General features: G+C 41.8%; 1 protein-coding gene and 1 non-coding gene across 9 annotated transcripts in view; one reads left to right on the forward strand and one right to left on the reverse strand.

The window, feature by feature from the left end:
• LOC102933963 overlaps nt 1-14,538 on the forward strand; it is a 68,850-nt gene that overhangs the window by 381 nt on the left and 53,931 nt on the right. The window lies entirely within an intron of this gene.
• The window catches only part of SHROOM1 (shroom family member 1), a 91,240-nt gene continuing 79,555 nt past the window's right edge, over nt 2,854-14,538 (reverse strand). For 6 of the 8 annotated variants that reach the window (XM_043552548.1, XM_043552544.1, XM_007063619.4 and 3 more), the window contains 4 exons: nt 12,264-12,881; nt 11,594-11,747; nt 9,796-10,068; nt 2,854-7,833 (listed from right to left, as the gene is read on the reverse strand). In XM_043552548.1, coding sequence (XP_043408483.1) covers nt 7,579-7,833; nt 9,796-10,068; nt 11,594-11,747; nt 12,264-12,881 — 1,300 coding nt within the window. In that variant the 3' untranslated portion in view covers nt 2,854-7,578. The remainder of the gene's footprint in view (nt 7,834-9,795; nt 10,069-11,593; nt 11,748-12,263; nt 12,882-14,538) is intronic. The other 2 variants (XM_043552546.1, XM_043552549.1) reach the window with 1 other exon arrangement.

The following is a 14,538-nucleotide window of genomic DNA, read 5'->3' on the forward strand; positions in this document are numbered from 1 at the left end:
CTTGTGACATTTTAGCTGTCTCTGTTATGACAAGTCAGATGCCTTCAGGGGCAAACGATAATGTTCATTTGTTGCTTCTTGAGTGGTTTTTGGGTTGCCTCTGGTGCTAATCTGAGAGGTCGCATGACTCCAACTGCCTGCTCAGTCTTTCGTGTCTAATCCCTGGGCTCCCTTCTGGGCATTGAGGACTAGTTGTGCGATATGTGGCTCTGCTCTTGGCTTAGAATTAATTTACATTCAGAATGTTGCTATGAGTTCCCAAAGCCAGGGGTATCATTGCACTTCATAATTACTGTAGAACCTCATTAATTCACACTAGTGCCTAGGATTGGGAGACCCATTTCAGATCCTGCAAGGAACTTAAGACTGTTTCAGTCATCTGTCTGTCTAAAGTGGGGCTCCATGCAATGAGGCTTGGCCAAAAAGAGTTCATTGCAGCCTTTGTGCATCCAGACTTGATTTAGCACCCACTGAAATCAATTGAAAGATTCCTATTTACTTCAATAGGTGTGAATTCAGCTCCTTAGTGAACACATGGGTTGTTTTTTTTTAGAATTGCCATATTTATTTCCATGGCACCAGCATAAGCCTGACTCCCATCGCTAGGCTCATGCCAATACAGTGATCGTTCTATCCTGCAGTGGTCGCTAACGCTTCTTGCCCTCCCCCACCAACCTGCTCTCCTAAGGAAAGAAGGCTTTTCCCACCTAACATTATGCCTGCCCTGCCTCCTCCCCTCACATCACTCTCTGCAACCAGTACTTTGTATCCCACTTGCGTTAGCTGTAATTAGTTGCTGCCCACTATGCTAGTACCTATTATGTTTGTTTTATGCAAGTAATGAAACCTTACTAAGGCAAGCTCTCACTACAGGGCACTACTATTAACTCTTTCTTGGGCAGTGGGCTGAAGCGACCTCTTTGGGTTTTGTGGGGAAAACCAGGACTGCAGATTAACCAAGTGAGAGGTAGCAGGCTTCAGCTGGACTTTGATTATTCTGTCACTTTGTGAGTTCTATAGGACTGCATTGGGGATTTGCTGCAGTGCCTCGTTCAGCCCCTCTGGCAGTGAGTGGATTCATTCTTGACATTTTTCCCTATCTAACTTCCTCTTTGGGTAAGAAGCAGTCCAGCAGGTCTAGTAGTGGTGAGGTGCCAATGCCCTGCAACTCTGCAAACCAGTAATTTTCCAGTGCTTTGAACAGGGGTTGGAATGAAGATCAGAGGCACTGGGACTTCCTTAATCTACTTGGCAGAGGGAAAGTCACTATCTTTGCTGAAGAGAAGAAAATGGATGTGAAGCAATCCATAGCCACCACCCAAATTAGAGGTTACAAGTGGAAGGTTAATATATGTGGTGACGCCACTAGGAATGTATGGGGGAGGTATTTATTTGCACTGCACAGAGCTTTAGTTGTGTGCTGGTTTGGGGCAGAACGTCTATTGACTTCAGGGGAAAGGCTTGCACAATCGGGACCATATTCAGCTTCAGAGAACTGTTGGACTCTGAAGGCAGTAATGCTGGGTCCTTTTATGACCTTGTTTCTTCCTGCTCCCAGCTTTTACCTAAGCAGAGCCAGAGTGAAAAAAAACTGGATGTAGATGGAAACGCTGGAGGGTCACGGTTTTCACAATAAAAGGCTTCCTTACTTAGAGCTAACTGGTACCTCGCATAGATAATGCTTGTGAACAAGTGAGAGGCTGTGGACTGCCATTGGGTCAATGGGTGTGGAGAGGGGGAGAGAAACTTTCCTACCTCTTCTGAAAATGTCTATTTTCAACATTCCCAACCTCCTTCCTCTTTGCTGGTTGTGGGGACTTTTTCTTGACACATACTGGAACTCTCCATACCTTAGAAGAGCAAAGCCCGCCACACTCAGGGGCATAGCACTGTTGGGATGAGGTGGTGTTTGTATTCATCTTGTCTACTTGAAAGGCAAAGCATGATGAGTGCTAGCAGCTGATTGCTCTTTGTGGGAAGGTTAATAGGCCTTTACACCAATGTTGAAATTATTCAGGGCTGGGCCAAGTAGGTTTTAAAAAAGACTCTCTAACTCTCAATAAGGTCAGACTAAATGTATATCCCTAGCTGTACCCCTAACTTTAAAGCAGAACACCCCAGCCAACAGTGGGAATTTTAGATGTACAAGGAATGTAGGACTAGTATCATATGGGCAGCCTGAACTACACCACAGCTATCATGGGGCTTAGGGCACTAATCTAAGAACTGACCTCCACACCTGCTAATGCTCCTCAGAGGCAGTTTCCTCTTTGTCTACTTAAAAGTTGTTTTCATATTTCATCAACACTTGCACTTTTACACTTTCCTGAAACCTAGACAGAGACATGACAGAGGAATTAGGAAAAATAAAAATAGCACATACATGGCACTGTAACTACTTTTTAGACAACAGATTAGTTGTGGTGTTTGTTCATTAAGGCCTTGTCATATCAAAAAGTTTGGTAGTTGTAAAGAGAGGTCTATCAAGCATTATGTTCAAATACCAAAATATTAAGAGTGAGAATTTGCATAGTACCCAAGCCAACTGCACTTCTGCTGTGAAAGACCAGAAGGATACCCTTTTAATTTCTGCTAGTTTTAAGGCTACATCATTGCCTCAGGATGCCTTGGGAGGGAGGGATTGATTGAGCTACTGTTATTTATACCAAGCAAGTTCCCATTTTTAATATCAAGCAGACAGTTTACATCTCATAAACAACTCTCTACAGTTATATTCTTGGACTGGGAAAGGGACTATACGTTTGATTTCCATTCAACAGAGAGATCACCCATGTGGTAGCATTGCCAACTGGCACATGGGGCAGATGCCAGGCATTGTTCTTCACCACTTCCAGTGGTTTAAAACTTTTATTCATTCTAATAAAGTTAAGCTTGAACTACAGTGGTTATCCTGGCAAACATCTCTGTATAAGGAGCAGCAGTTGAAAGAAAAAAAGCATTGCACCTTCAAATCAAACTTCGTGATATATATTCATACAAACAATTCAATAGATTTAACAAGAATATCCATAATGATCTTTTAGAATTGTCCATTCCTTGAACATTTAATTTGTAGGGTTTTTTTTTTTTTTTTAAAGTCCACTTCTGAAGGGGCACTGTCATGTTAAATCTTTATATAGTAAAAGGTTTCTTTGGGTTATTAATAATACCTTAGATTATTGAGACCAAGGCCCGGATCCTGCAAATATTCATGCATGTGCTTAACTTTGAGTAGTCCCACTGAGTTAATGTACATGATTGTATGCAGAATTGGGGCCTAATTTGCTTATTGCTATTTCTACAGTTTCTTTTGTGTACTTCCTTCATCCTAGACAGTTAAACTATACTAATGAGTTAATTTCAGTCTCATGTTCTGATTCCAGGGCTATAATACCTGAGTTGCAAACAGTGCAGGAGAAATGTTTCAATCCAAACCCAACACTGATTTAGTTGGACTTTTAAAATATTTACAATATTTGTATTACTACTTAGGTTTGTTTTTACTGAACGTAAATTTGTGGCTTGATTCACCTGACAGTGGGGAGATGGAGATTTTTAAGGTACCTTGAACTTCATGTTGTTGGTAAATCATGCACTCATTTCGAAATGCTGTTCAGGAGAGGTCATTTAAGCATGAAGGGTCTAGTTTTCCTCACACTGGCTTCATCCTGGTGGAACTTGACTGACTTATGTGGAGTTACCCCTGATTGTGTGAGAGGAGAATCAGGACCAAAATGCTTTTGAAAATAATCTACATCTGATGTATTTTCTGCTATGTCTGTTACATTATCTATTGCACTGAAATACTCTTGTATGAAGACCTTCTGTCTGTCTGTCTGTCTGTCTGTCTAGACATGAAGAGCAGCATGAGATAGGAAGGCATTTTCTCATTGATGCCTATTCTTCCATTGTATAAAGATGTACATACAATAATATACAAGGATCTCTGTGAATGATGATGAGTGTTTGCTACTGACAGGTAATGAAACAATAATGAAGCAGATGGTTGGAAAGAAATGTGTTATTTCTCTGTCCATAATTCTATATTTCAGCATAACCAACACTCCAAAGCACTAATATGGCTTAATAAATTTTTAAATGCATAGAAATATCATCTGCATTTAATTTACACTAATCCAGTTTTCGGGAAGGGGGAGGAAAGAAACATTTAAAAATACCACAGTTTTGATAAATTGTGCTAAAATATTCAGTTGAAATGCATAACATACTGTACCTTTAAAAAAAATCATATAGAGTCTAAAATAGCTACTGACTTTCCAAATTCTGCTAATACCAGTACTGAGTTCACTAAAATTAGTCACATGACTAAGGCAGACACAATTTGGACTGGACATAAGACTGGAATAGTATTTTGGGGCCAGATTGTACTACTTGCCGTGTTGCCAGCTTTCACAATTTTATCACAAGTCTCATGCTACTTGGTGGTTTTCTTCAAGTCCCAGCTCTTGGAATCCTGTGCATATGAGAGAATCTGGATTTATTTTTTAAAAAAAAGGTCTGAGGTTACAGAGAAAAAATTATTGCAGATGAAAGTCTGAAAACGTGGCTTGAGTGTATCCTAATACTAAAGTATGGCAAATTAAAAAAAAAACAACAAGAATTATTACCTGTTAGAACATAATTTTAAGCCAGTTTCATGATTGGGGAGAGTGTGATGCATTATTTTTGAATGCTTGGGGTTGGCAATATTGCACTTGGCTCCTCGTGCGAAGGAGGCCCTCATGTGGATGGGGCTTTGTGGATTGCAAGGGTCAGGCTAGGATGGGACCTATTCCCAATTCTGCAAGAGATCCATTGCAAAAGTCCTTAAAGCCTGAAGCTTTCAGAGTTTTCTGTTAAGCCCTTTCTGTGCTGTGGAACACTCCTTTAGAAGATTGCAGGGGAAGAGCTCCAGGAAGATGGGCAGTAGTAAGCTTTTGTACAGATGGCCCTGGCCTGCAGTGGATTCCCATCAATCCATGTAGGTCATCTGGAGCTGAGCCACCTGACTGTTGTGTGGGGGAGGCTCAAAACCCGCCCCAGCTCCCATGTTGGAAGTATGAGTAAAACTCCTCGGGGTCCTCGCTGAGCTTTCCTTGCCCCTGGCTCTCTCCTGGTTGTGGGTGTTTCTGGAAGATGGCGACATCGAGCTCTCTTGATTGTGAAATAAATATTCTCTTGTAAACTTTAAGTTATTTGGTTTCAGCTCACTGCTATCTGCTTCCTAGGCCAAGCAGTTCTGTGCCTTATACGAAATACATTTAAAAGACAGGCAGCATACAGTACGTGTGTCACAGACTTTCAAGAATTGAAGGCAAGGCTTATTATAGCAGCAAAGGCTGTTCGTAGCATCACTGACAGGGTATTTTTCACTCTGTGTTGTGAAACCTGCATGCAAGCTAAGCTTTAAAAGCAATTCCCTCTGAGAAGACCAGTGCCTCTTCGAGCACAATTTCATTGGTGTCTGGGCTGTATCGAACCATGGTTCCATTTATTGTACAGCTGCATACTAAGTAACCAGACAACCCTCACATTCAGCAAGTTATGTGGCAAGGCAAGAACTGAAAAATAATGAGAACATGTCTTTTTTTAATTACTCATCTCACCTCCGGATCTGGAGGACTTTTGTTCAAAATGAGCCAAGAGGAACAGATTTTATTACTGATATCAATTCTACAAAATAAAGATTAACCTTTTCATTACTGCTAACAAAGGCAGGTAGGTGGGGGGCAAGGGGAATCACCTTGCGTGCAGGGCTATCTCACATAATTTGTTCTTAGTATGCCCTTACTGAAGTGCCAACATAGAAGAATGCCACCACACTGCAGCTGATCCCAGAAAAGCAGATAAAGCTGGAGCAAATCAGGAAAGGGGGATGGGTGGAGGGTTTTTGGGGCAGTGTAATATGGAGGATCAGAAATCATGACCTCTAGGAGTGGGAACCTGCTCAGTCTGGTGGCAGAGGGGGTATCTTGTGCTCATGCTTTAGTAACCTCCGCTGGCAGGTATGAGGGTTGGCCAGCCCCAGAGAGCCACCTCCACCTGTGATTGAGTGACGTATTTAATGGTGGGAAGCAGGATGTATAAGTGGAGAGGGAACCTCAAGACTCTGAAGGAAAAAAACCCACAATATTTGGTAGGGGGAAATAAAGGATGATAATTAATAGTGAGATTTATTTGCAACACGGTTCTATGAACACTGGCTGTGCATGTATGAAAGTTCCATGGGCATCAACCATGAAAGTTTTCTATGCTGCATCAGACCCAAGGAGCCTTTCTTTCTGATGCAGGGGATAAAATTGTCTCCCTTTCTCAGTATAACAAATGTTGGTGACTTCTGTCACTTGTGAAAACGTCAAGACCTGCCTTCCCCTCTTGCCCAGATCTGGAAGAAGCTCCAGTTAGATTCGTGAACTTCTCATTTGATGTTCAGGGAACCTACAGCTGATACACCTAGTGATAAAGGAGTATCTATCTAGTGGTAAAGGAGTATTAAATGAAACAATTTCAATACAGTAATATCACTTGAAAGACCTTCAATACACATTATTTTAAAAGGACATTGTCAAGTAACTTTCCCCGCCTTTTAAAGTCTCTCTTTTTTTTTTTTTTGTACTCATGGTTTACAAAAACTCTTTGAAATTCAACCACTTTGTATCACAGCACAGTGGTTTTTCATGGCAGGGTCCATAATAAGTGCTGGGTGATTGTTTTTCAAATTATTGCTACACTGTTTGTTTGTTTTTCTTCACTTAGTGCCAGTCACCGAGGAAGCACTGCGTGGAGTTTGCAGATAGCGAGGGTAGGTGCAATTTTTGGATTTACCATTTTTGAGAGCATCCCTTTATGTCAACTTCACCACTAAATACTTCTCTCTGGCCTGTGGGAACCCATGCCCACAGCTCTTCTTGCAGTCCTCGTGAGTTTTCTGTTGAACATCCCACCCAGATTCAGATGAAATAGCCATTGCATTCTACAGCTGCAGAGTCACAAAAGGCCGGGGGGCTTATTGCTGATTAAAAGAGTTCAGTATTATTCCGGTGACAATATGTTCCATTATTACATGTCACTTGAAGGTATTAACCGGGGACAGCTATCATTAAATTGTCAGAGGAGTTTCACTAAGTGGCCCATGGCATTGTGCTTTGGAGTTGTTTATCCTCTCTTTAATTCACAATTCAAACACCCACATAATTTCTTATTTTGAATATTCAACCCACCCACAAAGAGGAAATATTTTTATGAGTCTTTTATTGAGATGATGTCAGTTTGGAAATGGGCAGATGACAGGGAGAAGGGAAAATGTCAAATTAATAAGGGTGACACGTCTCATCAGTCATTTTCAAGATGCAATCTGCTACATACTGTAAGATTTTGTCATTCAGCTCATCCAAAGAGGAAAAACCCTTCCAACATGTCCCTAGACCATCTAAGCACTTATCAACACTATGACACTAGTAGGAATTCATCAAACTGATCCATGTTCATGTCTTAGCAGCAATGCAGTGAATATGTACGAAGTTCCAACACAATGCCCGAATCCTCCATTCCTGGAAGTGGATGGCCTGTTGATGTGGCTCAGAGAAGGATGCTCTTCTCTAGGCTCTCCAGCTGCTCCTCGAGAAATTTAATCTGCTCCTCAAGGTCTTTCTGCTCAATCAGTAAAGAGGTCTTCACTTGAACAAAGTGTTTGTAGTCCTGGAGTTGCTGGTCAGTCAGGTATTTGGAAAGGATACCAGAAACCACTCTTTCCCTGCGATCCAGGTTCTCTTTCAGATCTTTTGCATCTTCCCGCTGTCTAGTCAGGAGGTTGTGCCGTTCATGTAATGATTGCTAGTAGGGAAAAAGCAAAAGCAGCGTACACCATGAAAATCAATAATTTCTGACAGACTCTAGATCTTCATTCTGGAGCCACAGTGTATTAAACTTAATTACTTCCCCTTGTGGCTTTAGATTCTGGATGGCTTCTCCTAGACTGCATTACTGTCCCTTATGGCTTGCATGGTAAAGGTGCCTGGCAAATCCCATCAAGATTCACTTCTTTTATGTTGCCCACAGGAAGCAAGTCAAAGGTAGTAATAATATATTTAAAATCCTAATTATCTCTGTGTGTCAGGTCTACCCTGTATCTGTCTTGTGTAGACTGTAAAACCTTTAGGGCACAAAGTGTTTGTATTTGTGGCCTGAACAGAGCCAAATATAGTGTCAGTGCATAACAAATTATTATTAGTAATAATAAACTATATAAAAGAATAAACTATAACTATTAATGTACCTGGAAGAGAGTAACCTGCTAAACAAGAGTAGCTACTAAGCGAGGATGGCTTTTAAAACAGTATATATTAATTTGCTTAAACCTGGCCTACATTAGGGAATTTTAACATTTCCACCATTGCAAACACTAGTTCAGCTGGACTGGTTTTAGTAAGGTTAGCAATGTGGGACGTTCTCAGTACCATATCAATTAAACCTGCTCAGAACAAGTCTAATCAACTCTATGCTAAACAGGGCTGTTTGCGCCTGAGAGGCGAGGGCTCCCAATGTTGCTAAAGCTTGTGCAGCTGAACGATTGGAGATTTTTGTAAAAATTGTAGACAAGGCTTTAGAGCACTTTATCCAAAGTCCTGAGTAAAGTACCCTAACTAATGTGAAGAGCTCTCAGTGCAGCTGGTTTAGGGGAACTTCCCCACTAGAAATTAACTGTTCGCTGGGAACATCTATAACCAGTTCAGCTAACAGCTTAAATGTGCTTTGGCTGAAGAGTAGAGACCAGGCGTCACCTTGTTTTAAGCTGTGTTAGCCAAAACCAATTTAAAATATTGTCTAAAACCACTTTTGCTGCCGTGAGCTCAACTCCAGGGCAGACATATTCTGAATCTCCAGGGGGCATCACATGATTCTGGTGGTGAGTTTCTGAATTTGGATTGATTGTATGCATTTGATAATGTAAAGAAAAATGACCCACAAGAATTCAAAGCTCTGCAGAAAAGGAGCAGCGCTGCTCATGGGGGTAAGATCACAGAAGGAACTCTGTGCTCGACTTGTTCCACATCTGGGAATCCGCCATGTGGGTACTATTGTGGAAAGGGGCACGCCTTATTTAACAAGCACAGCAGAAAAAAGTATCTCTTAGGACATAATGGCTTCGTCTACGCTATGGAAAAAAAAAAAAGCAGTGCTTCTAACTCGAGTTAGCTAACTTAAGTTAAATTCCTATTGGAGACAAGGCAATTTGTGGTGTTCACATGAGTTAGCAGGTTGAGTTAAAGACTCTGGGGGATTTCACCTCCAGTTCGGAACACACTTTTTTCCCCCTAGTGAAGACAAGGCCATTGTGTTAAATAGGATTTCCAAACTCAGAAGAAATGATCCTCAGTGGAAAATATCTGGAATCCAGGATTTTGTTCTAGACCAACAGGAGACGTTTAAGTGGCTTCTCAGATCCCCAGTCCCATATACTGACAGTTTCAAAAGCCGCAACTATAGTTCAGCATCTACACAGTGCTTACCTGTTCCCATCACCACCTTGCACTCCTGCTGAAGGTAGGAGCCTAACTTTTCCTCCACTGAGCAATTATCGTTTATGTGAGGCTCACTCTTTCTCTGCCATGGAAATACGCCAAGCCAATTATTAACTACTACTGGCAAAGCCAGCCATGGTTCAGATCTGCATCTAATTTTATCCAGAACTCTATAGAGTTCTGAGACAGAGAAATGGATCCAGTGAAGGTCTCTCTTGAAAGATAAGTGTGAAAGAAATAAAGAGGCTAAATCTCCAATCCTTTTGTGACTCACCTTCTCCTCAGCATCTGTATTCTCATTGATTTTCCTCATGGCATTTTGGACTCGAGCGAGGCGGCTGGACAAACAGAGCAGCAGGCTCACTACCTTTTCCAGATCACCAATGAACATCTGGTAGCGCTCATACTCATTGGGCTTGCAGACATCTTGTACCATTCCCTCTAGCTCTTTGCCACGCAGAGCATACTCCTTGGTTTCGGATAAGACAAGTTCCCTTTCTTCCCAGAGGGTCTGCAGTTTGGATTGGATGCTAGAAATAAGTTCCTTCTGCAGGGGAAATAAAAAAAAAAATTGGAAACTTTGTTACTAACTCCCAGAATCCAAACTGCTTACAGACACTGGCTTTTTCCACAGATTGTCTCCTCCAGATTTTAAACTTTTTTTTTTTTTAATACTTTCAAGCCTGTACAAAAGACAGTTACAAACAAGTTCCAATGACTTTATAAACTATATTATTATTTTCACCCCCAAGAGTGAAAGTCTGGTAGTTGCCTCAATAAAGCCAAAGAGTTTGCATAACATACCTGGCAAGGGTAATTAAGGCCTTGTCTACACGGGGGGGCTAGTTAAGTTGGTCTAAGTTACGCAATTTCAGCTACGAAAATAGTGTAGCTGAAGTTGATGTACTTAGAGCTACTTCACTGCAGTAGGTCGACAACTGATGCTTCCCCATCGACTCCACCTGCGCCTTTCACCCTGGTGGAGTACCGGAGTTGACAGGAGAGTGCTCGACGGTCAAATTATCGCGTCTTCACTAGACGCGATAAATCGACCCTCACTGGATCGATCGCTCCGGAGGTAAGTGTAGACATGCCCTTACAGGCAAAAAAGGGAAGGAGGATAAGGGTTATAGTATTAAGAGCATATAATTACTCAGTAAGACATGGACACAGTGTGATGGTTCCATTAAAAGCTAATTCAACTCACTTCTTGTAGTCAATATAACAGAATTGAATTCTGTGGGGGGATTTGAATGAGGCAAGGGAGGTAGGTTGGTGAACAGATTTGGGGAGGGTGTACCATGCACAGTGGGCAGCATGAAAGAAGGCTCAGAGATGAGAGTGGGAGAAGGATCACACCAACTTTCATTGAAATGCAGCCAACTCTGACATAGAAGGGAGCAGCCGCTAAACAGTGCGTAGGGAAGAATACCACATCCACCGTAGGAAGAATTTTAAGTAGGCAGATTATAATTAATTTGGCCATATTTCTACAACTAACAAGCTTAATTCTTTTGAAGAGTGATATGGGTTATTTTTAAAGAAGCACAGTATTTCTGCTTTAGGAATCATAGTCTAAGCTTAATCTTTTTTTTCTCTGCACATGTGAAAGCCGATAGACAGATGCTATCAACAGAAACTGCTGCCAGTCCCCTAAATGTAAAGATCATCTTTCACTTAGGTTGCCAGATGTAATCAATTTAGGGTTCAGATCTGGTCTCAAATACTGTACAATTGTGAATCAGCTAGTGTACAGAAGCTAGTTTTGCAAGGAAGCGTTCAGCTCAGAGTCTATCCCTGATCACTCTCACAGTGGATGTCTTTGGCAGATGAATAAAACAGGACAGAATTTACCAGTTACAATCAATATACCAAATTCATCATGACTTTAAATGGAGTTATAATAAAGATGAATTTGGCCCAGAAAGTCTCAATGGACTTTGAAGTACTGATATGGTGTTAAAGTATGTTGATAAAAGTGCTTTCTCTAACAGTACACATACCAAATGTATGACAATATCTTAGTTACTGTAAGGAGACCCACACAGTCCTTTTCACATTCATATACCTACTTTCTTGGAAGTGATGTCATCAAGGTCATTTGAGCCATCTCTGTTCTCAACTAGGATTTGGTTCATGTTAGAATTGGGATCTTCTGTACTCGGACCTGCACTGTGATCAGTTTCAGAACATGGTTCTGTTGGACCGTCAATACTTTTCCCGCTCCTGAAGCGGAAAATAAACATATTAACAAATGTTTAGAGCCTAGTTCATGAACAATGTGGTTCCTATTCACATGTGTTTCTAGATTATCCAGAATCATTTCCCCTCCCCCCCACTCAGGGATATTCTAACCTTTGAAAATATCTGGAGCATAAGATTTCTGACAGCCAAGAATTATCATGTTCCCTTCTAATAACTCCAGAACTACTTTGGGATCTCTCATGAAAACATTTCCAGTCTGGCACATTGCATGTGATACAAAAAAGAAATCCATCCAGGGCACTAGCATAGCTATTCAGGGCCCTATTTCCCAGTCAGAATTCTACCTCTCTTTCTTATGTACAGCTATGACTATGACTATTTCCTTAGACCTTCCTTGGTGTGACAACCAGAAGATGGGCCACAGAATTTGTTGCTGATTTAAAAAAACAGAATCCCCAGGTATTCTGATGCTCCAGTGAATGAAGGAGACAAATATACATTGAGAAAGAAAGGAATATGTAATCTCAAACTACTTACTCATTTTCCAGGACAGGCTGCACCTCTTCTCTCATCCTAGCTCCCTTATTCCGGTGTGATCTGTCAGAAATTGAAATGTTAACAGGAAAAAGGCCCTCCAGGAGGTCTAGAGCAGTTTTTCTAGTAGGACGAGGGATGAGGATATCAGCCAGAGAATTGTCTGTGGCAATGATCTCCATAGCAAGTTCTTCATATCTCTGGTCTTCAGGGGATTTCAGTCTCCTTTTAGGAAAGTCTGTCTCCTTTTCTGGCAGGACACAATTCTGGCCATTGTACGCTGCTTTTTCATTTAAGGCTGAACTACTGATTTGATCTCCTTGCTCGGACTGAGCTAATGATGCTGTGTGGCAATTTATTTTTTCCTGGGAAAGTGCAATATTATTTGACTCTAATTGCTGCCGTGGGGTTCCCTTTGAAGCCTTGCCAACCAGAGATTTTACACTGCATTCTTTTTCCACCTGAGTCTCTTCATTGTCTCCTCTTCTAGGGAACAGGATAGGGATTTCAGGAGTTAGTTCCTTGACATCTGGACAACATGAATTCACAACTGTACTACTGTCTTTATTCTCCTCATGCCGACCTCCAAGACTGGATTCCTCTTTCTCAGGAATCTGGTGTCTACAGGAAAGAAGAAAGAAGTTGCATTCACTGTGGACGTTCACTGCTCCACCAGAAGTTCTGGCAGATCAGGGCACAGATATTTTCATGGCTGCCTTTTTCAAAGTCTCAGAGCTTCTGAATCTGTGGTAAGTGCTCACTGTGCTTGCGGGCCACAGGGCAGGGCCAATGCTAGATATGTGCTAATTGTACAGGCCCTCACATTTCTGGGGTCCTCAGTTAATATGCAGTCTCCCATTTCCAGCTCCATCCCTTTGCATTACGCCTACTTTGAAAACATTTAAAAACCCCGTTGTACACTGACTCCTTGAGATGAATGCATAATACACAAGGAAGCAGAGCCATTGTGGCACTGCTTGCTATCACATTGTGCCAGACGCCACAGGAGAACAGACAAAATACCAGGAATGTGGTTTAAGGGCACAACTTTATTAACACATCTGGGAACCAGCTGCAATAACTTGTCCAGTGCAGGTCATCTTTTCTTTGTCATCTTTTCTTCTGCTGTCAGCCCCCACAACTCCTTTAACCTTGTCCCAGCACTATTACTGGGACCCCATTGCCCTCCCCTAATACGAGGGTAAAGGAGGTGGAGAAGAAGGGGTTGTCTCCTCCCTGAACAGACATTAGGAGCCCAACCCCATTCCCCACCTTCCTTAGGAGCTCAACTAGGGTGTACATTCCCTTCGGATACATTGATGATGCATTTAGTGGAGTATGGTTTTTCCTTCAGAGCACCTTCTTGCTTTGTTCCCACTGAATGCTGTTAGCTAGAAATTTGGTCCATTCATAATAGTTTCACGGGCATGTGTAAAACACCCCCAATTTTACTAATGTCTTTGTGAAATCTGAAAGCTTTGTAAAACTGTATATTTAAATATCTGAGAGCTGCAGTTCAGCTGAGTGCCCAGCTCCACAGGCTTGGAGCTAAATTCCTGCTGATCTCTTAGGCGCTGCAGTGCTGTTGCTTTGCTCAGCTCCTAAATGCCACAGGAACTGACTGACAAGGGAGATCTGCTTCTGTAATTGAGGACTGGCTCTTCAAACAGTGCAGCCTCAAGAGGCATAACTGAACTATCCAGAGATTTGATTCACGAGAGTTCAGAAAATCAGGATTAGACTTTGCCCCCTGTAGTGAAGGGAACCTCCCGCTGCCCCCAAGTATTTTCTCCAGAACAGTTTTTGTGACCCAGCTACAGTACTGTGAATGGAAGAAACTTTACTGTGTACCTTCTCTTTATTTCTGCAGCAAGTGCCCTCTAACGCATAAAGTATCACCTGAGTTTAGGTAGCCACTCCCTCGATCTGTTCTTCATAAACACTCATTTTCTAATTCTAACTCTTTATTAAAGGAGAGGTATAACAGCTGATCGGTTAATATTTTTCTCTTTTTAAATGGGCTGAATGCAGATATGGAAGCAGAAGGCAATAGTCAAAGGGGAAATTGTTCAGTGTAGCTGAGCATGCTGGCCCTTTAAACCTGAAAGGGGCAAGAAAACCCTGTTCCAGAAACAATTAAACTAAGGCTCAGGAAATGGTCAAAGCAGTAATGGGGAATTAGTAGTTGGATGAGAGGAAAAACCCAGGACACTGTCCCTTTAAGGGCCTGGGACCAGGAGCCCTGAAGTGTAGTGTGGGGCAGGTCTCCCCTCTCTCC

This window comes from Chelonia mydas, chromosome 8 (genome assembly GCF_015237465.2).
Source record: "Chelonia mydas isolate rCheMyd1 chromosome 8, rCheMyd1.pri.v2, whole genome shotgun sequence".
NCBI classification, from domain to species: domain Eukaryota; kingdom Metazoa; phylum Chordata; order Testudines; family Cheloniidae; genus Chelonia; species Chelonia mydas.